This window comes from Takifugu flavidus, chromosome 2 (genome assembly GCF_003711565.1).
Source record: "Takifugu flavidus isolate HTHZ2018 chromosome 2, ASM371156v2, whole genome shotgun sequence".
NCBI lineage: Eukaryota > Metazoa > Chordata > Actinopteri > Tetraodontiformes > Tetraodontidae > Takifugu > Takifugu flavidus.
Genome location: NC_079521.1, coordinates 12,591,433 through 12,613,104, shown reverse-complemented (window position 1 = coordinate 12,613,104; position 21,672 = coordinate 12,591,433). Strand labels below are relative to the sequence as shown.

The window sequence follows — 21,672 nt, the reverse complement described above, 5'->3', positions numbered from 1 at the left end:
TGTGGCTTGCTGACATGCCCTTAGTGCATGAATTATTATCCCAATCCATGTCAGAGTGTCTGCAGGAGGGATACATTTGTTGCTAAGCAACAGCCAAAGCTCCCAGCATGCTGGTTTATGGTCAAAATTACTTCTACACTTTCATGGACTACCTTTAAAAATGGAGAAATAATCAGCTGATTGGATGTTATACGTCCAATTTTGTTTTATTGTATGTCCTTGTAAACAACCACGGGCAACTGGAAATATTCCTCTATAATTTGCTTTTGTAATATATTATTTCTCTACTTCACTTCTCATTATTTATGCACAATCAATCACTCAGACCCCAGTTGCCCTTGATTGCTCTGTTCAGGTAAATCCATGTGGGCAACACAGAATTGCATACGGGATTTAAGTGAAAAATATGGAAAATTGTATATTTCCTTTACTAGAAAGAGAAAATATATGCTGTAAAAAAATCAAATGCTAATAAGCAGCTACATTTTCTACGCTGTATAGGTGCTAATGTCATACATATACAGTGATAAGCAAGCGATGATGAAATACAGTAACCTTGCCTTAAAGCATGAGTGTGAACGCTCAAAAACTGACACCAAATCTAACGAAAAAAGTATAATATTAGAATGAACCATCATTCGAGTGAAATGAGCCGATGTTGTTCCAGGTAAAAGCTTTGTTTTGTAGAAAATGTTTTTTGTGGTGGAGGGGTTGGGGGGGGAATCAAACTGATATTTAGCCCCTACTGTTTTTTTTTCTTGCTTTTGTTTTGTGCAAGGCTCTTTTTACCACATGGTAGTGACAGATTGTTTGAGCTGAAAGGAAAAGCCATTCGAAGCTAATTAAGCAGCCATTCCAGGCACTATTTGCAGGCAGGAGGGAGAGTAGCACAGGCATTTGTCAGCGCCGAACCCAACGTGGGTTTAATTGACAACTGGGGATGCTGACTGACAGCTTTCCCAGCTCACAGCCAATCGTAAGCAGTACAGCAAGACACACGCAATCCTATTGGATAACGAGCTGTAAGGCGGAGGAGAAGAGCCCACGTGGGGTGCCGCACGCTAAGCAACACGCGATAGGTTGATATCCTTACGCGCAGACGTGTTGTGGCGCACCTTGTACTGCAGATAGAAACTTGTACATGCTTGAGGTCTCCTTAGAAATAGGTCGATCAGTTCAATTCACTGTGAGGACACTCTGTTTCACATTAGGCTGTATTCACATCTTCTACGCACCCCCAGCCTTGAATCAATGTCTAAGGGTTCCTATTTGCTTTTGCTGGCATATCTACCAGTCTTAATTGAAAGCATAAAACGCTGTCTTCCTGTTTCAAACTAAATTTAGCGTCCTGGTTTGTATTACTTTCACGTGGGATTAACACAAGAAGCGCACGCATGCATTTACAGTTCTGCACCGAGATGCAAAGAAAAAACTAAATAGAATTTCACTTCGGTCTGTTTTGTTTTGTTGTGGCAGCACACCATTTGAACGGCCTTAGTTTTGATTACTCTACTGACAGGTGCGCGCTAATTGCAAGCCACTCTGAAATTACGCGCGGATATATAAATTATTGCCTTTGTTTTGAAAAGGCTGCTCAACGCAGCGAATGTCACTCCAAATTCAAAATGGCGAACATGTGATGTCACACTTCAGGGGCCAATCAGCGCACGGCATTAACCCTTCATCCCACGTGGGGATCCTCCGCCGCTATTGGCTGCTGTCGCGACACTCCTTTGGAGAACCCAATTGGTCAGTCCGCGACCCTCTCTCGGCAGTTGGGTCCTCGTGTCAGTACCCAGTCTGTGTGTGGTACAGTGAGCGGAGGAACTGGTTCTCCCTCAGCCAGCCAGCGCTCCACAGACAAGGAGGACAAAAAACCGGTCGCTCTCCCAAAGATACTTCTTGGACTCGTCTGGGGATTCGACTACTACCACTGGATCTAATTTCGACTTCCTTTGAAGTTGCATGCGGTCAACAACTGATCCCAGTCGAGGGGTTTGCACCGTCCGAGCGGACGGAGAGCCGCTCTCTGTCTCGGTGCGTCTGGGCTCCTGAACCACTCTCGGTGGGGGGAGAGGAGGAGAAGTGTACGTTAAACTGCCAAGACGACGGATATTTCCACCCTCGCAGTGCAGCCGCGACCTTCCACGATACGGATCTAATATATATGGTTTTTTATTTTTATTTGGATGTTCTATTTTTCCCACCTGTGCAGAAACGAGCGAAGGAGTCGCTGCAGACAAAGGTAAGAAGGGGCGACGCGGGCAGAGCCGCTAACAAGGCGGGTGGCGGCGGCGCGGCGCGGCTCGCTGGCAGCAGCAGCAGCAGCGGCTCGTTTCGTGGTCCCGGACCACTGAAACGAACCGCCCCGGTGTGTTTGGTTCCCTTAAATCACCCCGGTTCGAACCAGGGCGGAAGCAAAGGAGCATGTCGTCTGCAGGTGTGATCAAAAGTAGCAACTTTGGGATTTATTCCACACTTCGGATCAGATCAGGGTTTGGCTGGACGTCTTGTTTCATTTATGGCGCAAATCGAGAGGAACTAGCTGGATGTTTCACAGCTGTGATGTTCTAAAGGGGCGACATGGCGAGGGCTGTGTTATCCCATTAATTTGGGAATAATCCGGTCTGGTTTAAGTTTAGAAAGCTTTTATTCTGCAGCCACTTCGGTCGGTGCGTATTTAAGCTACTCTTCCTCAGTTGTGACCCGTTTTCTCTCGCTCTCTCTCTCTCTCTGTGTGCGTGCGTGCGCGTGTAGGCACAAAGAAAAGGCCGACAATCGGAGACATCCTGCAGCCGAGCTGTGAGTTTTCACCTCCCGGGCTATAGAGAGGCTTTGTCAGCCGCCATCCTGCGCACGGTTCGGAGGGGTGGTGGTGATTTACCGCACCATCGCCGGGATTACGGAGAGGCTCCAAACATTCCAGATTCTTTCCTGTGACCCACACGACATGTATCCCCAAGGCCGGCATCCGGTAAGTATCCGATTTGTCACCATTTGTGCGTCGATGCAGCCGCACCAACCTTCAGAGTAGCTTAATTAGCTGGTCAGGGAGGATCTGCTGACCCACACCTTTTACTATTTATGGTGCTGCTGAGGCCGCTGCACGCTGTCAGGGCAGAAACCGGGAGATTGTGTTTGTTGGCAGTGAGATAAGAGCTCAGAAAGAAGAACCTCACCTCCTCCTGTAAACCGACTTAAATCCTCGGTGTTACGATGTTGAAGGTTCACAGTGTTCTTTGGACCGTACACTTTCAAATTCCACAGATTCATCATCGCTTGCTTATCACCAAGCCATCGTCCAAAAGGAGACCCGGGAGGTGTGGTTCTGAGTGGGACTGCGGTGCTTTGTTTTCACCTGTGGTGTCTATGACCTTTCAGGCTCCTCACCAGCCAGGCCAGCCTGGCTTCAAGTTCACGGTGGCGGAGTCCTGCGATAGGATCAAAGATGAGTTTCAGTTCCTGCAGGCCCAGTACCACAGGTAATGACCACAGCCAGCTCTGTCGGAAGACTGTATACAGCAGCCACTTCTTGAAACCAACAGGAAGAGGAAGCAGCTTCTGGTTTTTGTTCCTTTTCTGTAGCTGCAGAATTAACACCGTGGATCTGCCTCTGATTAACGATTGGCTAATGTGTGTTTATTTCCCTCCAAAGCCTCAAAGTGGAGTACGATAAACTGGCCAATGAGAAGACGGAGATGCAGCGTCACTACGTCATGGTAAGAACAGTCATTGTAACACAGGAATGAGATTTACCGCTCCACCCTCCCTGTAGCCTCAGGTGAAAAGTCACAGGTGGTGCCCCCCCCAACCCCCAACCCCCACCCCAGTGTCTTTGCAAAGGCTGTGTTAGCATTTGTTCCCACTTGGTTATTGTCGGCCCACAATGCGATTTCCTTCGTCTCAGAAGGTTAGGGCGGGGTGGTTGAAACCCAAGCTGGGGTCAAATGTCCAACAATTGATTGTCGGCTGTGACGACCTCCCCCCCCCCCCCCCCCCCCATTGCCTTGTGGTCATCTTTATGACCCTCCTCCTCCTGCCCATAAAACGCCCAACATGACCCACTGGGGGTTAATGGCTGGTCTGACGGCTTTGTGCATGAATCAGAGGGTTTCCTGTATTCTAGCCCTGCTCTCCAGCCTCCTAGTGTGAACGGGGGATCATTCAGACACGTCTCACAGCTGGGGAGGCGGGGGGGGGGTCAGCTGTGGAGACAGGGTAGGCCCTGATTTAAGTCATATAACAACCAGGCTCAGGCTACTTTCATGTCATCAGAACTTTAGGACGAAACAAAAGAAGACATAAAAACGATGTCATTGATTCAGAACGGCGTCTTTATTACAGACAATTAGGTGAATCAGTAACAGAAGTGTCTGTCGCCTGCACACAGTGGCATGGAAGCCTTTACGCTGGAAGGGATTTCACGCTCCCCCGACAGGAAAGTTTAGCCACCATCAAAGCGAAATCACCAGCATCAAAATGACAATGCGAAGTAAAAATAGCGAGCGTTCTTTGAATGTTTCAGACATTAAACACCGAACGCGGCTCTCCTGATGCGCTCGGCTCGTCTTCGGCGCTGCGCTGCTTTGACTGGCCTCTGAAGCCGTTTGCTACGTGTCTGATAAACGGCACAAACATGTTAGCAGGCTCTGGTTTTCTGCCGGTGGGTTCGTGTGATTTTGGCAATCGACAGCGGATAATTTTTGCTGTCAGTGCCGACGTTAGCTTCCTCCTGGGCTTTTGAAGCCGTAGACTTTGTTTTTAGCTCAAAAGCATGTCACTTCCGTTGAAGTAAATAAAAACAGCAGCCAGGCGCCGGTTGGCCGCTCGCGCACCCAAAACTGTCAAACTCTTCAGTAAACGCAGACGCGTTTCCTTTAAAGGTTCAACATGTATTTAACTTGTCTTGGTTATGGAAAGGACCGATTTTAGTGGTGCAGTATTCTGTCATTCAGGGCACAAGTAAAACTGTGTAATTAAAGCGATATTTAAAGCTAATTTTGTGGTCTTCCTTCTGTTTGACAGTACTACGAGATGTCCTATGGACTCAACATTGAGATGCACAAACAGGTATGTGGCCGTATCAGGAACATCTGTGTACAACCAAAACACCCTCGCGTTGTCGTCGTCGAGGGACAGACACATGCGTGCACGAACACACCTGACCTTAGGTTCTACCTGCATCCTCAGATGGCTCCTGGAGACACACACAAACATATATCCTGGCATTCTGTAGTGAAAATGCTGACAGGCTAAACAACACGAAGGGCACGCTGCCTGATGAGGATGGTTTGATAAGATTAAAGTGAAGTATTTGGCAGACAGTCTGAGAGGCATGTTTTTGTTTGCTTTGTCCTTGTGTGTGTGTATGTGTGTGCATGTGTGTGCACGTGTGTTATGTGCCTCCTCTCCTCTGCGTCTGCATCTCCAGTGCCAGGCGAGTTAAGAGCTCATTAGTTCAGCTGCCACCCAGCACTGGGCATCACACAGTGGAAAGACTTCCACTGATGGAAGAAGTGAAATAGTCACGCACACACACACACACACACACACACACACCCAACCACCCAAGGAGGCAGCTCATGGGACTGGAAGCATGAAGGAGAGGGGGTGTGCAGATATGAATCAACTATCTCCACAGCAGCGTTTCAGATGTCTTTTGTTGGTTTGTTGAAGGTTTGGATTCAGTTGTTTGTGGATTCTACACTCCCCATATCTTCCTGGGTCACCTCTTCACATCCTAGTCTTTTGATTCCTCTAACCCACCTGTGAAGGGTCACCCCTGTGTCATTAGGTGTGTGATATGATGTATGAGAGGCTGTCAGGAGGCAGAAAACGTGATGGAGAGGTGGGGCGGAGGCTTCGTGGCCCTTTAGAACCGGAAGGTTAATGGCATTAGAGGGAGGCTAGCTTCTCTGGAACAGCATCACACAGCACAATTCATCAATAACAGGCACTTTCTGTAGAATGTGTGTGTGTGTGTTCGTGTGTGTTCTGCTGAGGTGTTTTCTGTTTATCAAGGAGATTGCTGCCTGTTACTCCTCCTCCGGATTCTTTGGCATCTTCTGTCAGGGTCTTATCACCAGCCAGGGAGATTGAGGGAGTGCATGGTGGAGGCAGAGATGTGGGCGGATACTCCCGGCAGTGGACAAAGCCCAGGGTGGGAGTCGGGGGGGTTATGGAGACAGGAAGAGAGCGGCAGGCTTCAGGGTAAAGGGGTTAATCGACTGGCCCTCTCCTGTGCGTCTCCTTTTGTGTTTATCAATATGCTGTGTGGAGTTGCCGAAGCCCTCTGAATAATGTATGACCCCCCCCCATCCCATCAGCACCGCTGAATGGGTGTTTACGATGACGTCAGAGAGAAGTAAACACACGGGCTCCCTGTTATTGGAACTGTGTTGGACTCCTGGATTCAGGATTTTCATGGAAGTTTGATTGAAATTTGTTAGAATCCAGAGCAAAAAACTTTGTGTATTCACAGAAACCGAAAGCCAAATTTTAGAGGAAGCACTGTTCGCTAATTAAGCCGAACCATTTAAAAGAATGCAACTTTCTTCTCAGCGTGTTACGCGTGTGTGTTTCCTCACTTGTTGACTGCGGATTGAGAGTAAAAAACAGGAGGAAGTTCTCTATCAGAAGTTGTGTCCGTTTCCTGGATGGGGAGAAGAAGGAGAGCTCGTGCAGATGAATAATTTATTCTGGATTCCTGGAATTGTTTGCCAAGGTGATGATGGCCAACCGGTCTCTAAGCCAAAACAAACTGACAAGAACACACACAGTCTCTCAGGGGAGGTGGACCAGGTTATTGGAGGCTGCGAGACACATTTTATTTTCATTTCTCAGACTGGGAGCTTTGAAACGGCACCGATACACGAATAGTTATTTTGGGTCTGATTTAATGAATCTTTGAATAAGCTCCTGTTGAACTTTAGTCGGATCAGATGTAATCTGCTCATTTACATGTGATCTCCTGCAGAAATGGGTGTCACTTCAGTTTAGTGTGGATAAGCCCAAAACAGAACGAGGGGCAAAACATTCCTCATGCATTTGTAATGAACGTGGTGCCTCTAAGTGCCTCTTTCTTCCTCTGCTCGGGCCCAGAAGATAATTCCCAAACAGCCGTCTCCCCCCCTCCTGTTTTGTATGCCACTTGTTTTTCTCGCCAGTTGAATCCTCGTCAGAGACGCTCCACTCGGGGACTAATGCCTGGAGAGACAAATAGCCAAATGGCTTTCAACACACCATTGACAGAGGGATGCAGTGGAGAGAGTCTCTCCAAGCGCCGCTGCTACTACACATCCCTGAGTACCTGTAATTGTGGCGCTGCTGTGAAAGGCTCCCGTTTTCAATGGCCTCAACTGACAAAATCTCCCCGGCGCCCGCCTGCGGCACTAAAAGCGCCGCGGAAAATAGTAGCCCAAAGTAAAGTGGGAGTCGTTTAAGAGCCATGACTCATTTGATGTGATGTGTTATCAGTTTGGCCTTCAGACAGGTGGTGCTAATACAGAGATGGTTTGATAATGGCAGCGATTCAGCCGGCGGAGCGTTGGGCTGTGATTGTGACATATGAGTCATACGTCCTCCTTGTGATGGTGGGACACCAGTACTGGCATAATTAGGCCAGACAGGACTGTGCAATAAACAATGATTTTTAACTTCAGACGGACGCCTGTCACGTCCACGGAATCGGGTTGAAGAGAGCATCGGCGATGTTGCTCTTCTCGGCGACTGTTGACTTCCTGCATCATCCTACTGCCCCCCGTTGCCCCCTCCCTCCTCACAGGCTGCTACACAGACATAGTGTAATAGTGAAACACTGTAATCCTACTGTGTGGCATTGTATCCAGCCCCCGCTAATGATGATGGTTTATGAGTCTCCACAGAGCTCGCTCCCTCTCTCTGTGCCCCCTCCCAGTGAATTCCCTCCCCACTCCCAGTTATCCCTCATTAATTTCCTGTGCCGATCAGATCGACAGGCTGAAAATTCAATTTAATGACCTGCCTCTTTGCTGCGTCTAATATGATTTTACAGGCTGTTCTGGTCATGGCCCCGGCCCAATTTACATAACGATCAGCCCTGCCAGATAGCGTTGCCCCAGCAACAGAAGAGGGGGAAGATGAGCGAGGAAGAGGAGGAAGGGCTCAGAGAAGAGTAGTGGAGATTAGCAGGGAGGGTGTGAAGAAGCGTTTGGAGGGGGGAGTGAATGGAGAGAGAAAACAGTGTGTCTAAGGTCGGATGGGGGGGGGGTGGAGGGGGATAATTCTGACAGGCCGGCAAAGGCCTGTCCTCCTCCTCCTCTTTCTTTCTCTCATTTTCCTGTCTTCCCCCTCCTCTCACATAAAAAAGACTGACACAAAGGGCTGTGCAAAAGCCTTCTGGCAGCCCCCATCACCACCCCCCCATCCCCTCACAGTCAAACAGGGTTAAGGGGGGAAATAAGTGGAATGCAGCAGCGTCAGAAACAGCAGGAAGGACCTCATCTCACTGGCGCACACCTGCTGGGCCCCCACCCCTAATCTCTCAGAATCAATTAGTTCACCTCCCCAGTCCAGTCAAACTATATTACCTTAGTGTCAAATCACCTCACAGCTCACCCGCGACAACAACGCGCCTCTTTTTCTGTCCTGGCTTTTGTCTTCTCCTGCTTTCTCATCCCTTCTGTGCATCTTTCTGAAAAGGAAATGGGTTTGGGCTGGTGTCCTGGGACGTTGGATTGCGGGAGGCGATCCATTTATCTTAACGCTGCCCAGTAAAGTGCTCCATGCTCCTCCATCCCTGCAGTATCAGCTTACTGTCCTGGCTCGTAGCGTGTGGTCGATACCAGAGATGCCTCTGATAGATGCGGGCAGGAAAGTTAACCTGTCTGCCTCTGCCTGCCCCACCTTCCTCACTGTGCACTGTAATTATGAAATATGGGCCTCATTATGGTCCCTCCAGCCAGATGGTATTAGCATATTTCAGCCTCCTAATGAAATAAGGCCCCAGTCAAATGGAGGCTGGAGAGGGGAGGAAGTAAATTTGTTATAAGGCAATCAGATTTTAGTTAAGAAATGCATGAGCTGTCCAGATGGGAGCAGCAAACATTGGAGTGGATGCTCGCAGGAACAACCAGATGCGTTTTTATAACGACTCGACGTTTAATTAAAGCGCCGTCCTCCGTGTGCTGCCTGAGGACCCAACAGCAGATAATATTATACTCTTGTTTGAATAACACAAGGTCAACACGTGGCCACGCATATTCAGCAAAATCAAATGCACACACGGCGTTTCCTCACAGCGTTCTCATGGATTATCCGACATTTTCTCCGTTTCTCCCCCAACAGACGGAGATTGCCAAACGTCTCAACGCGATTCTGGCTCAAATCATGCCCTTCTTGTCACAAGAGGTGAGTGTAGAAATATTTAACCAATGGGACTTCCATTAGCATCACTTCCTGAATATGCTGATCATGCAGATGTATTAATGACTGCTGATAGGAAGTAAATATGTGCAGATGGAGTGTAACTAAAGTGCCCATTAGCAGATTATGTAAGTAAACCTGTGTGTGTGAGTGTGTGTGTAAAACTAATGCTGTATTTGTGTCCTGCAGCATCAGCAGCAGGTAGCTCAGGCTGTTGAACGAGCCAAGCAGGTGACCATGACTGAGCTGAATGCTATCATCGGGGTACGTGGACTTCCCAATCTGCCTCTAACTGTGTGTATACCCCCTTTTTCTTCCTACATTTGACGGAAGGCGAAGGGCAAGACTGCACGTGTGTTGGCGGAAAGGCAGAGGTCACTTAAACTGGGAATTTCTAAAGTCAGCTGACAACGCTGCAACAGACTGAGCAGCAGTGGGAACACAGTAGCACTGAAGCGAGCGTGCTCTGCAAATACACCTGAGCCACTCCTCACCTGTGCAGACTTGCCCCGTCTTCCTGTGGTTTATTGTGCTTTAAGTTCAGTTTGCCGTGTTTTCTATGATGTTAAATTGTTTACTGCTGTAATTTCTCTGCTGGCTGGTAAACTCTGACCTGCAGGAGTTTAGGGCTCTGATTTGTCTCCCTCAGACTGAGGGATAGTACATATGATACGTAGTCACGGTGCACACGCTCCATTTTCACTTTAATTAGATAAAAGGTTCCAGCCAACAAGCTTACCTCCAACCTCAGCCCCAGTAGCAGTGTCAGGTCAGGGCAACACCATGGCAATGGAAAGGAACCAAATTCAGCTAAAACTGAACAGAACCTCTGAAATATTAAGTCTAATTAAGTCTAATATTCAGTCAGATATGTTCTAGAAAAATCGACCCTCTGGTCTCTAATGTGGTTTCACTTTAGAAGCCTTTTGAGTTCACCAGCTCAGACTGGAACGGATCTGATTGGTCCCCCTGTGTCAGAGGTTAGTCAGTGGTTTGCAAGGCCCAGTGGTGTGTGGGTGGGGTTAGGGGGTCAACACTAATAAGGGGCGAATATCGAAATTCTATTAAGGTAAATGAGGCCGGTGTACAACCCCCGGTTCTAAATGTAATTACTTCCTGTTTCCTTTTCTCCCTCCTGTCTGACCAGTGAGACTATCCATTGTAGGAGTGATTCGGCCCTTATTAAGGAAGGGCAGGGTCAGACAGGACACACACACACACACACACACACAGATGAAAACCAGCCTTTAATTATTGGGGCCAAGCCTCAGTAGGTGATCAATCTCTCTGTCCCCACAGTGTGAGGGAGGTGGAGCTGCTGCACGTCGCATCATTAAGTGACTTCCAAAGAGCTTCATGCTCTAGCAGTTCCATTAAAAATATGAGTTAGGACACACACCGACACCTTTTACACACCTCATTTCATGTTGGTGGTGTCCCACTATCTATGAAAGCATTGCAGAGGCGTGACTGGAGGCCAAAACAAGACAGCACCAGCAGTAAGACTCGATCTGCACTGACTGTTTTGTTGATTTGAGTTAGGTCTTTTTACACACCGATTCCCTCTCTGCATATGTTTCTTTGTATGTGAGAAATCATTATACTTCTAGGTTCTTTGCACGAGGATCAGTTTCAGGGATCTGTTCACTGACAGAAAAGAACAAGCTGCACTGGAAAAACTGCTAATTTAGACATAATCCAAAAATAATTTTTGGGTTGTTGTTTCTTCTTTTGTCGTTTCTGCAGCAGCAGCAGCAGCCGCCACCTCACAGTGTGTTCCCAGCCTTCATGGTCAGTGTTGAGGGACGTTACTGCCTCTCTAACATGTCCTCATGAGGACTAAAAGCATGATTCAGTGTGTGAATGTTCGCTCAGCTCTATCTTTATTATTCAGATCAGTCAGGGCTTGTGAGAGTGGATCTAATGTCTACCTTGTTGTGAGGAGGAGGAGGAGGAGTGAAGAGGAGGATCAGTAGGTGACGTGGTGGTCATTGCCAGGTTTCTGGAGCCAGCCTGGCAGCTGGTTCATGCTGGTGCTGTTGAGTCTTGTTCCACCTGACAGTAGCTTCTGCAGCCTCGCCTAGTTGACTTTAATTGCCTGTTTCCTGTGGAAGTTGTCTGAGCTGCGCCGGCATTTACACATAATGAAAAAAGATAAGTGTGAAAGGAAGCCAACTCTTTATCCATGAATATTGAATTGGAGGCAATTTATTTTCTGCGAATCCCCCCCCCACTCTCTCTCTCCAACCATAGCTCGTTAATGAGACTTCTTGATAATGATCCCTGCACGCTCTTCCTCATTAGGCACACTCAATAGGGACGTTCCTGCCTCAATCCCCCTTTTTTTATCCTCTTGTTATTTTTTCCGTCTTTTCCTCCTTGTTCTGGCTGCTCCTTTATCTCCTTTTGCCCGTTTTCCCTCTATAACAAACAGGCTGCTCAGCACATCAGTATCATAGCGATTAGCACTGCTGCCCCTCAAAAGCTTCTGTTGGTTGTGATCTTGGGTCCAGCTCTGCATAATGAACCGACTGGAACCTTTAAGCTTCAGCTGTCTTGAATGTTTGGAGGTTCGTTCAGTTGTGTCTCTCCTGCAGAACAGCAGTCATGTTTTTATCCGTCTGGAGTCGGCTGATTGATGTGCTGAGTGTTATTTAACCTTGTTTTAAAGCACTTGCTTCCCTCTTGTCTGAGTGGCTGTTTAACTCCTGTCTATCTACCTCTGTAACAGATGTCTGTGGCCTCTTGGGAGGCGTGTGTGTGTGTGTGTGTGTGTGTGTGCGTGCGTGCGTGCCTGTGCGCCTACACGCGTGAAGTTAACAGCATTTAGCTCAAGGAGTGGGCATGATTGCTTGGTTTTCCAGAAAGGTTTTGAAGGTTTGAGTGAAGACTTATTGATTTGTGAGTGTACCAACTGCTGCTGGAGCACCGTGTGAGAGGGTGAGCGAAGCTGCAAATAACTTTAGAGGTGAGAAAATGGTGAGAATTTCAGTGAAAGAGCAGCAGGTGTGTGGTTTGCAAAACCTCTCCTGTCCTTTTATTACTGTGTTTGCAAGTTTTAATTAAGTCAGTTTGGCCTTGGGTAAGGAATAACCTGTCTTTAACATGGCTGTTGGAACATAAAAAGGGTGAAGTTGAAGATTTGTCCTTTTTAAATTGGCAAAATGGAGGTAAAGTGATCGAATGTTTTAAAAATGAACGTCCAGCAGTCTGACACTGAACCACAGATGGAGCCATGAAAAGAATCTGTCTTTCCCCTCAGTGGGTGAACTGGATCGGCATGTTGGCGGTCGCTGTCAGCCTGCTATTATGCATAAATGGTTTGGCCTTGAACTGAATGTTGTCAAAGCCATTTCTAACGCATGAGTAAAGTGCGGTCATTCATGGATTCACTTCCCAGCCGACCCACTTGTCCTCTGTCTCGTCTCTCTGCGTCTGTTTACAGCAGCAGCAGCTTCAGGCTCAGCACCTCTCTCATGCTGCCCACGGCCCCCCAGTCCAGCTGCCCCCACACCCCTCAGGCCTGCAACCACCGGGCCTCCCTCCTGTGACGGGCGCTGGCTCCGGACTGCTGGCACTGGGCGCGCTCGGCAGCCAGGCCCACCTGCCTGTAAAAGATGAGAAGAACCACCATGACCTGGAACACCGAGGTGAGGAGCAGAGCCCAACACACACACACACACCACACACACACACACACACACACACACACACACACACACACACACACACACACACCCCCTGAAGTGTGTTTTGCACCTGCCACAAACTGGCTTAATCAGCCAGATGCTTTTGTCACAGAAAGCAAAAAAAAAAAGAAAGCAGTATTTTATATTCTCTAAGAGAGACCTTTGACCTCACGTTTCTGGTGCAGAGAAAGATAATTTAGGTATAATTGATTACAAAGCAACTGAGATAATTATGTTAACCAATGTGGTTGGAAACACAAATAAAATCTAAATGCGCTGCATCGGGAGGTTAAAGGTTCCAGACCTGATGGCCTAATGTGCTGAACCAGAGGAGCAACAGCAGCTGAGCTTCCACAACCTAAAAGCCAAAACTGTCCTCATTAAAGGCTTAATTAATCAATGAGCCTTTCCGTTATAGATAATAAATCGGGGCTAAAAGATTCCGTCTTGCAGAGTTAGGCTAATTAATTATGCCGGACTGCTTGATCATTATTAAGTGAGTGATGTCATTACTGTTATCTGATGGGTGTGTTGACACTTGTACTAATTTGAGCTTTATTTCTGTTCTTGCTGGCCCCTCATCCTTCCACTCGCCGCTGACCCTTCCTCTGAAAGAACGCGAGTCCAGTACGGTACGTTGACGCTCCCTGACCTCTGTCTGACTGTGATAAAGTTTCCCCCCCAGACAGGAGCCCTGTGTTCCACACACACTCACGCTCTGTGTGAGAACACACATTTTTGTCCTGACTGAACTCGAATAACACGGTCTGGACAAATCAGTCAGTGCCGTCTAATCCAGGAGAAAAATGACTCCAGTCACTAAGCAGGGATTAGTATTCAGCTACCATCTTTGATTTCAGGCCAATTAAAATTGACTTTGACTTGTTCTTTTCTTCCTGTGCGGGTTGAGAAGATTTCCTGTTGATTAATGACGACTGTCATTCCTGAATCGTTGCATTTGCATGCACCATCTTCCTTTGACTGCTTTGTTATTCCTGCTGCTGTTCCACCCTCTTTCCATCTCCCTTTACTTCTCACGTTGAAGCTCTCTGGTAGCTGGGTCGCAACGCTCTGTCGGATCTGCTCGGTCAGATTGAGTTCCCTCATGAATGAGCCCACTCATGTCTGAACTCTTCCCCCGTCTCATACGGTGGCAAGCTGCGACCAAAAACCATCTCACTCGATCTCCCCCGATGCTCCCGCGTCTCTCAAACATGCCGTCTGTCCTTTTGTCTCGGGTCATTTGATATGTGAGGCTGTGGCCAGTGCACTGTTACCGAGTCTAAAACAGACCTCAGAAGGTTGCAGGTTCAGATGCAGACAGGACAGTAGATTCGTCTGTCAGACGCAGTTAGCGGCTCGACGAGGCTCTTTGTTGCTGTTCTCTCTCTTCCTTTCAGTTGCAGCCAGAAAGTCAGGCTTCCTCCCTCCCTCTGGTTCACAGTATCTTTGTTTGTGATGAAGGCAGGGATTTGCTGAGCTGCCTGTCAGTGTGGGCTGGCTTCAGGGTTTGCTCGCCTCACCCACTCCTCCCTCATTGCCTGTCAGCCTGTTTGGCAGCGCTACCTCACAACACCAGCGCTGCTCCGACTACAAAAACCCCGTTTGCAGATTCTGAGAGTGTGCCAGCCTGCCCGGGCATTCCCACTGGTGGGGAGAACTCATTGCCACACTGCTACACTCTCATTGCTTGCCAAGTTCCTTTCCCAGTTTGCTCTCTTGTCATCTTTCCTCCCCTTTCCCCTCATTTTCTCACTCTGTCTCTTCCACAGCTCTTTTCTCTGCTGGCAACACACCCTGTCTTCATGTCCAGGTTTCCTCTGAGGCTTCTTTACTTTTATTATCCTAGTTGTTTGTGAACTTAGGTGTGTTTAATTGTGTGTGTAAACCGCTAAGTCCCCAAATAGAGATGTTTTTCATCGTTCTGGTCACTCTAGTTTTCATTGTGTGTACCAGCATTCCCGAGAGAAGCGCTCCGTTAGCTTTGAGATTGTTTCCAGGTGAGGTTTTAGATGTGAATTCTGCTGAAAGCTAGTTATGGCTTTTACACCTTTCCAGACTTTTCCCTCTACACGCTGGCTCTCCCACTACCCACCATAGCAACCGCCAGACCTGTGTCCCAAAACACTGAGACAAAAACTGACAGGCTGGGACTCTTCACTGATGTCTGGCATAAACACAAAGCCCGCAGTCACATGATTAGTTTCGCCATATCACGCCATCTTGAATTTAGATGGTGCTGGATGACATTTAAATTACAAGCTGTGCTCGATTGATTCTTGCTGAAGCTGGAGTTTTACAGTGCAGCTCAGTAACGTGCACAGCTATTTGAGAAAGATTGCAGGTAACTGGAGACTAATGAGGTTTCTTGCATTTGTTTGGCAGAATAACTCGGTGTCGCCGTCCGACAGCCTGCGGGCAGCCAGCGAGAAGCACCGCGGCTCGTCAGATTACAACCACGACCCCAAGAAACGCAAAGTGGACGACAAAGACAGCATGAGCAGATATGTGAGTGCTTTTTATTTGCCAGTGACTCCAGTTTGTTTCCAACCCCACCCCCCCATAAGCCGACCCCTGCGCTTCTTCGTTTCAGGACAGTGACGGAGACAAAAGCGACGACCTGGTGGTGGATGTTTCCAACGAGGTACGACTGCACCCGCGCGAGCTGCTCAACCACATTCCCTAACGTGAACCCTGCGGCAAACCTAAACACGGCCCTCTTTTGTTAATTGTGTGTTGACGCCTGGGCTCCTTTCATGGCTTTGCCAGCAGGTCGTCTGTGATGTTGGTTGTGTTGTGAGTGTGCTCTCTTGCTGTAATTCTTTCACCCTTCATGCGTAAAGCAAGACAAAGAAAACAAAGAATAAGGGGAGTGACAGGTGAATGAAAAGTGTGTGTCTGTACGTGTGTGTGTGAAGGAGAGTACCAGCACGCAGGGGTATATTTATCTGTGTTTGCACTTGAGGCCCCTGTTTTGTTTGACCTACATGAACATGCCAGTGGCTTTCCTCCAGTCTGTTTGCTCAGCAACGCTCTCTGACTCCATCTGTCTGGTTTAACCCTGTAGGATCCAGCGACCCCTCGAGTCAGCCCCGCTCACTCCCCTCCAGAAAACGGACTGGATAAATCACGGGTCCTGAAGAAAGATGTGGCTCCCAACAGCCCCGCCTCCGTGGCTTCCTCGGGCAGCACGCCGTCCTCCAAGGCGAAGGACCACGCCCACGTGAGTGTGACAGACACACAGAGAGACTAAGCTGAAGATAAAATAAGGAGGTTAGAGGGAGCTGACAGACTGGAGAGCATTTGTCACACCAGGCATCGGTGTGAAGGTCTAACATTCAGCCGACTTAGCAGTTAGCTACTGTAAAGGGCTTGTAGGGGCAGAGGGGGAAGTGCACTCACAGGAAATCAAACCTTTAGGTTCACTCCTCTCAATCTTCTTTATGCCTGAACCAATAAAAGGCAATTTCTTCTCAGGTCAGGGGCGTAAACAACCCAGAGCAGCAAGGAAGCTGCGGTCTGTTTCCCTCCATCCATCCTCAGTTTTCTCTCAGTTCTGCAGCTCTAACCAGGCTAAAACTATCCTCATGCATCTGTTTTACATAAACCATTTCACTGAGGATTAGGACAGATTTATAGCCCACTCCACTACACCCCACCTCCCATGACACCCAGCTTCTCTGGCCCTCATTAGTGTGTGTCACCAGACTAAACCCCCAGTCCCTGAACTGAAGGAGAGATGGATTCATTATGAGAGAAGTGTTTGAGTGACCATCTTGCTTGTCGAGCCACTTTTAACAGGCTTGACTCCTCAGTGAAGGTTTATTCCTCTATCCCCACCACACACACACGCGCGCGCACACACACACACACACACAGGCTGGCTGTAATGAAGTGTCGGTGTTAGAATGGATAACCTTGAGTCGTTCACTTGGATTATCAGTCTGGATTTTCCTGCTAGTTGGACTCTGAGTCACCGGATTTATTCATTTATTTTTAAGCCGAGCACAAACAATGATTTGTGCTGCGGTTATGTGTATTCTGTCACTGACGTCATACAAAACAAGTGAAAGCACATCTCTATTTTAGAATGACAAGTCGTCCACACCGAGCCTAAAGTCCAACACGCCTACACCAAGGAATGAGGCTCCAACCCCGGGAACCAGCACCACTCCTGGTCTGCGGCCTCTTACGATGGGCAAACCTCCTGGTATGGAGGCACTGAGTAAGTACACCTCACTGTTACAGTATGAACCCTATGACTTCAGAGTGAAGGGAAACGTTTGATTGGTAAACTCAAAGTCTCTCCTGCAGCGGCTCCTGCTCTGCGTACTCCTCTGTCCATCGCTGGCTCCTACGCTAGCCCGTTTGCTATGATGGGTCATCATGAGATGAACGGCTCACTGACCAGCCCGGGCGTTTATCCCGGCCTCATCTCGCCACAGATGAGCGCCGCAGCCGCTGCTGCATATGGACGATCCCCAATTGTAAGTTATCTCCGAGGCTGTCGAGTCTTTAAATTTGTGCCGTATTTCTAGAACTCATTATCAGCATCTCTGCTCAGCTGGCTGCAACTTGTGTACATAATGAAAAGTACAAAGGCACCGCGGCTGCTGTACTTTGATCTGACTTAGTTTGCATTCTAAAGGATTTTAAAATACGCTCGCCCCCCAAAATGTGTCCCGTGTTTGAAAATCTCCCAGGCTTTCATTAGCATTAGCAAGTGGGATGTTTTAGCCTTGTGTAAAGCTTCTCTGTGTTCGCTGGATTCGTACCTTTCCAGGGATTTGCCGGGGAGTGATCGTACAAGAGTTCCCCGGGGCTTTAGCTGATAAATGAGGCATATTTTTCAATTTGAATATTAACATAGTGTAATTTATCTTTACAAGGATGTTTCTTGAATCTGTGTTGTTGCTGCTGCAGGCGGGGTTTGACCCCCATCCTCACATGAGAGCTCCGGGTCTGCCAGCCAGCCTCACGTCCATTCCTGGAGGAAAACCGTGAGTCTTGGACTAATCCATATCTTACCTGAAACCACTGGATTTAGCCTGATGGCGTCTACGTCCTCGTGTCCTTTGCAGAGCCTATTCTTTTCACGTGAGCGCCGATGGACAGATGCAGCCGGTGCCCTTCCCTCCGGATGCACTGATAGGCCCGGGCATCCCGCGCCACGCTCGCCAGATAAATACGCTGAGCCACGGGGAAGTGGTGTGCGCTGTCACCATCAGCAACCCAACGCGTCACGTCTACACTGGTGGCAAGGGTTGCGTGAAGATCTGGGACATCAGCCAACCAGGAAGCAAGAGTCCGGTGTCCCAGCTGGACTGCCTGGTATGTTTGCAGATGTTTGGTCCAGCTGTGTGATCAGAGCAACAGAGAGGCTTGTGCAAACCTTCAGTATGATTTTCCTAAACATCAAATGTAGCTTAACTCCACATCCCCGAGCCCCTCACAGACAGACGTGAATAATTGACCCAAGTGTCCCACTTGGGCCGGGGGGGTGTTGAGTGATGATGTTCTGATTGGCCAACCCTGTCTGCCATTATTCAGCTCATTACTTCCCCCAACTGTCTCCCATTTCTCTTTTTGAGGCTGCTGCTTCATCAACCCGGATGGCCTCCGACACCCTTAAGGTGCATCCAGAGTGCAGTCAGGTCTCATGAAGCCATCAGAGCCGTTTTAATCGTGCACATCTGTCTGTCTGCTTGGCTGCAGCCTGGATCAGTTAACACTGACACTCACATCTTCACTGGAATGTGAAGCAGCAGGAAAACTGTGTGCTGCTGATCTCCTACAGACTGTTTTTCCTCCTCCAGAACAGGGACAACTACATCCGTTCCTGCAAGCTGCTGCCCGACGGCCGCACCCTCATCGTGGGAGGTGAGGCCAGCACGCTGACCATTTGGGACCTGGCCTCGCAGACGCCACGCATAAAGGCGGAGCTCACTTCCTCCGCCCCTGCCTGCTACGCGCTTGCCATTAGCCCCGACGCCAAGGTGTGCTTCTCCTGCTGCTCAGACGGAAACATCGCCGTGTGGGACCTCCATAACCAGACCCTCGTTAGGTCAGAACAGGGTTTCCCCCCCTCTCTTATTAAAGATGAAGCAGCCTCGTCCACTTTTCCTGATCGTTGTTGACTTGGGTCCTTCAGGCAGTTCCAGGGCCACACGGATGGAGCCAGCTGCATCGACATATCCCATGATGGGACCAAGCTGTGGACCGGAGGCCTGGACAACACCGTCCGCTCCTGGGATTTAAGGGAAGGCCGACAGCTTCAGCAACATGACTTTACCTCACAGGTACGGTGGATCTTTGCACGTTTGACTCGTCGTAGAGTCTTCAAATGCCGCTAACACGTGCTGACCACTGCAGATCTTTTCACTGGGCTACTGTCCCACTGGAGAGTGGCTGGCTGTGGGCATGGAGAGCAGCAACGTGGAGGTCCTCCACCACACCAAACCTGACAAATATCAGCTTCACCTACACGAAAGCTGCGTCCTCTCACTCAAGTTTGCCTACTGTGGTGAGTCCTCAACCACTGCGACGCACAGCAGACATTATTCACCGATAGTCTCCTGTCCTTGGCGATGCCGACACCCCCGGCTGCATCTCAAACGTTCGGTTTTTCGCAGTACTGTGTCGATCAGCTGGCTTTAACTTTTACTCCGATAGGGAAGGATTTGTTTTTGTCTCTTCAGCCAGATCTGTCAGAATTAATTTCCCCATGCAGGATCCCCTCCAGCAGCTTCAGCGGCTGCCACCACACAACTGGTTCATTTAAATGATGCTCAGCCTTCAGCCTCACTAATGAAATCATTAGCCAGCTAGTCAGTTGGGTAATTAATCAGGCTGATTTAAATAATTGTAAGGGTGGAAATGGCTTTGAGTATCCTTCATTATGGCAATTTTATGGTCATTAATGGCCCCTTTTCTCAAGGTTTGTAGGCTATTGATCGGGAATTAGCTGCCATTATATACAGCTGATTTTCAGCCGCTGATAACACTTTAAATTAAAGAGAATGTGTCATCAGGAGGTTATGTAACAATAATTAAAAACAGTCTGGTTTACCTGCATCCACTGTGTTGGCAGGTAAATGGTTTGTGAGCACGGGCAAAGACAACCTGCTGAATGCATGGAGGACTCCATATGGGGCCAGCATATTCCAGGTACGGAACGATACAAACAGACCTTCAGTTGAAGCTTTTATTCCAAACTAATGGTGATAAATGTAGTGATTCATGTTGTTTTTACCCCCTGCAGTCAAAGGAGTCGTCCTCGGTCCTGAGCTGCGACATCTCGGCCGATGACAAATACATCGTGACGGGATCTGGCGACAAGAAGGCCACCGTCTATGAGGTCATCTACTAGAGAGGAGAAGAGCACTTCTTACCTGAGGAGATTAACTGTGAGGCTGTTCACTGGTGGACTACGTTACTGACGTGGATACTCGTCTGAGGATGTTTGTGCTGGAATGTTTTTTTCATCCTTTTTGCTGCGGCAGGTCTATTTTTGGGTTACATTTTTGTGTGCGTTCCTAATCCTTTCCTAAACTATTTGGGTGCAACAGTTGAAGCGGTGCTTCGTTTCTGAGACCCTCACTACCCAGGTGTCTTGTGAAAAGTGTACATATTGGCTTAAATAAGACATTTTATATATATATGAAAAAAATCAATATATTTTCATGTCCTGGGTGTACTTGTGATTTGTTTTTTTGGTCCACTGAACTTTGAGTGGAGGAACATAGTTTAGAAAGGTTTTCACTTGAAGCACATTCTCCAGGCTTTTTTCCCCCCTCAAAGGTCCAACGGAAGAGCAGAAATGGTGTAATCAGGACATCCCGAAGACTTAAGTGGCCTTTTGTCACAGTGCTCTTACCTGACCAGGAGAACGGCGGCTGGTTTGGACCACTCTGGGACCGAGTCAGACTCTACAATTAAGAGAGATGGATGTAAATTTACTTCGTATATAAATAGACTTTTATAAAAAAAACCTGTACATCCTCGTCTGTCCTGTTTGTTTTGCCTTGTTAGCTTATGAGGAAATGTTTAACCCAACCCTTGTACCTCAGTTGGCAGCAGACAGGCACGAACAATGTGCTTTTGGCAAACTTGACGTAATACGGAAAACAATTTCCTGAGTACAGCCGGCCTAATCCAAGGGAATGGAACCCTTTTTCTATCTTATCAATATTCCTGGAATGTTTGGTCAGTCATGAACAGGAGAAGCAGAGAGACATAATTGTCCCTGAGGATGGAGAGAAAACATTAAATCTGAAATTACACAGCTCTAATGTTGAATGATTTGGGTTTGTACACTGTGCTGCTGATCCCGTCGGCATGTCCCACCAGAAAATAAAGGGGTGAGGCGTGCCAGTCACTCTGAATCACACCAAAGTATGTAGCAAACGCTGTTGGCACTGAAAATAAATGTACAGTTGTTAATAAACCAATAAAATTTTGTAGAATGTCCAGTTTTCTTGTGAAAGAGCTCTTGTTTGCTGCAGATTAGAGTGACTCACTGGTTTTCCTGTTACAGTAAAATAAGCCATCAGTCAGGCCAGGAGGGCGGGGGCGGCTGTTG

The 21,672-nt window shown here is 48.2% G+C and overlaps 1 protein-coding gene and 1 long non-coding RNA gene across 24 annotated transcripts; one reads left to right on the top strand and one right to left on the bottom strand.

Annotated features, from left to right (window-relative positions):
• The first annotated feature begins 1,780 nt into the window (after positions 1-1,780).
• On the top strand, positions 1,781-21,562 carry LOC130515605 (transducin-like enhancer protein 3-B). Of its 23 annotated transcripts, none has more exons than XM_057015980.1 (22): positions 1,781-2,245; positions 2,758-2,974; positions 3,268-3,482; positions 3,656-3,719; positions 5,026-5,070; positions 9,325-9,387; positions 9,592-9,666; positions 11,152-11,193; positions 12,848-13,053; positions 13,666-13,723; positions 15,477-15,599; positions 15,685-15,735; positions 16,159-16,314; positions 17,181-17,316; positions 17,394-17,578; positions 18,015-18,091; positions 18,173-18,422; positions 18,908-19,155; positions 19,243-19,390; positions 19,464-19,614; positions 20,182-20,258; positions 20,353-21,562. In XM_057015980.1, exons 2-22 carry the CDS (start codon positions 2,951-2,953, stop codon positions 20,458-20,460), a joined length of 2,502 nt encoding a protein of 833 aa, XP_056871960.1. In that variant the 5' UTR covers positions 1,781-2,245; positions 2,758-2,950; the 3' UTR covers positions 20,461-21,562. The 23 variants fall into 23 exon arrangements, with proteins under 23 accessions (XP_056871960.1, XP_056871950.1, XP_056871947.1 ...); XM_057015970.1 differs by having other exon boundaries at positions 11,149-11,193; XM_057015967.1 differs by having other exon boundaries at positions 9,592-9,696.
• On the bottom strand, positions 16,234-20,279 carry LOC130515710 (uncharacterized). The gene is made up of 3 exons (XR_008947243.1): positions 20,161-20,279; positions 18,120-18,447; positions 16,234-16,345 (listed from the first exon to the last, which is right to left on the bottom strand). It is a non-coding gene; the product is annotated as an uncharacterized LOC130515710 (long non-coding RNA).
• Positions 21,563-21,672: the final 110 nt, after the last annotated feature.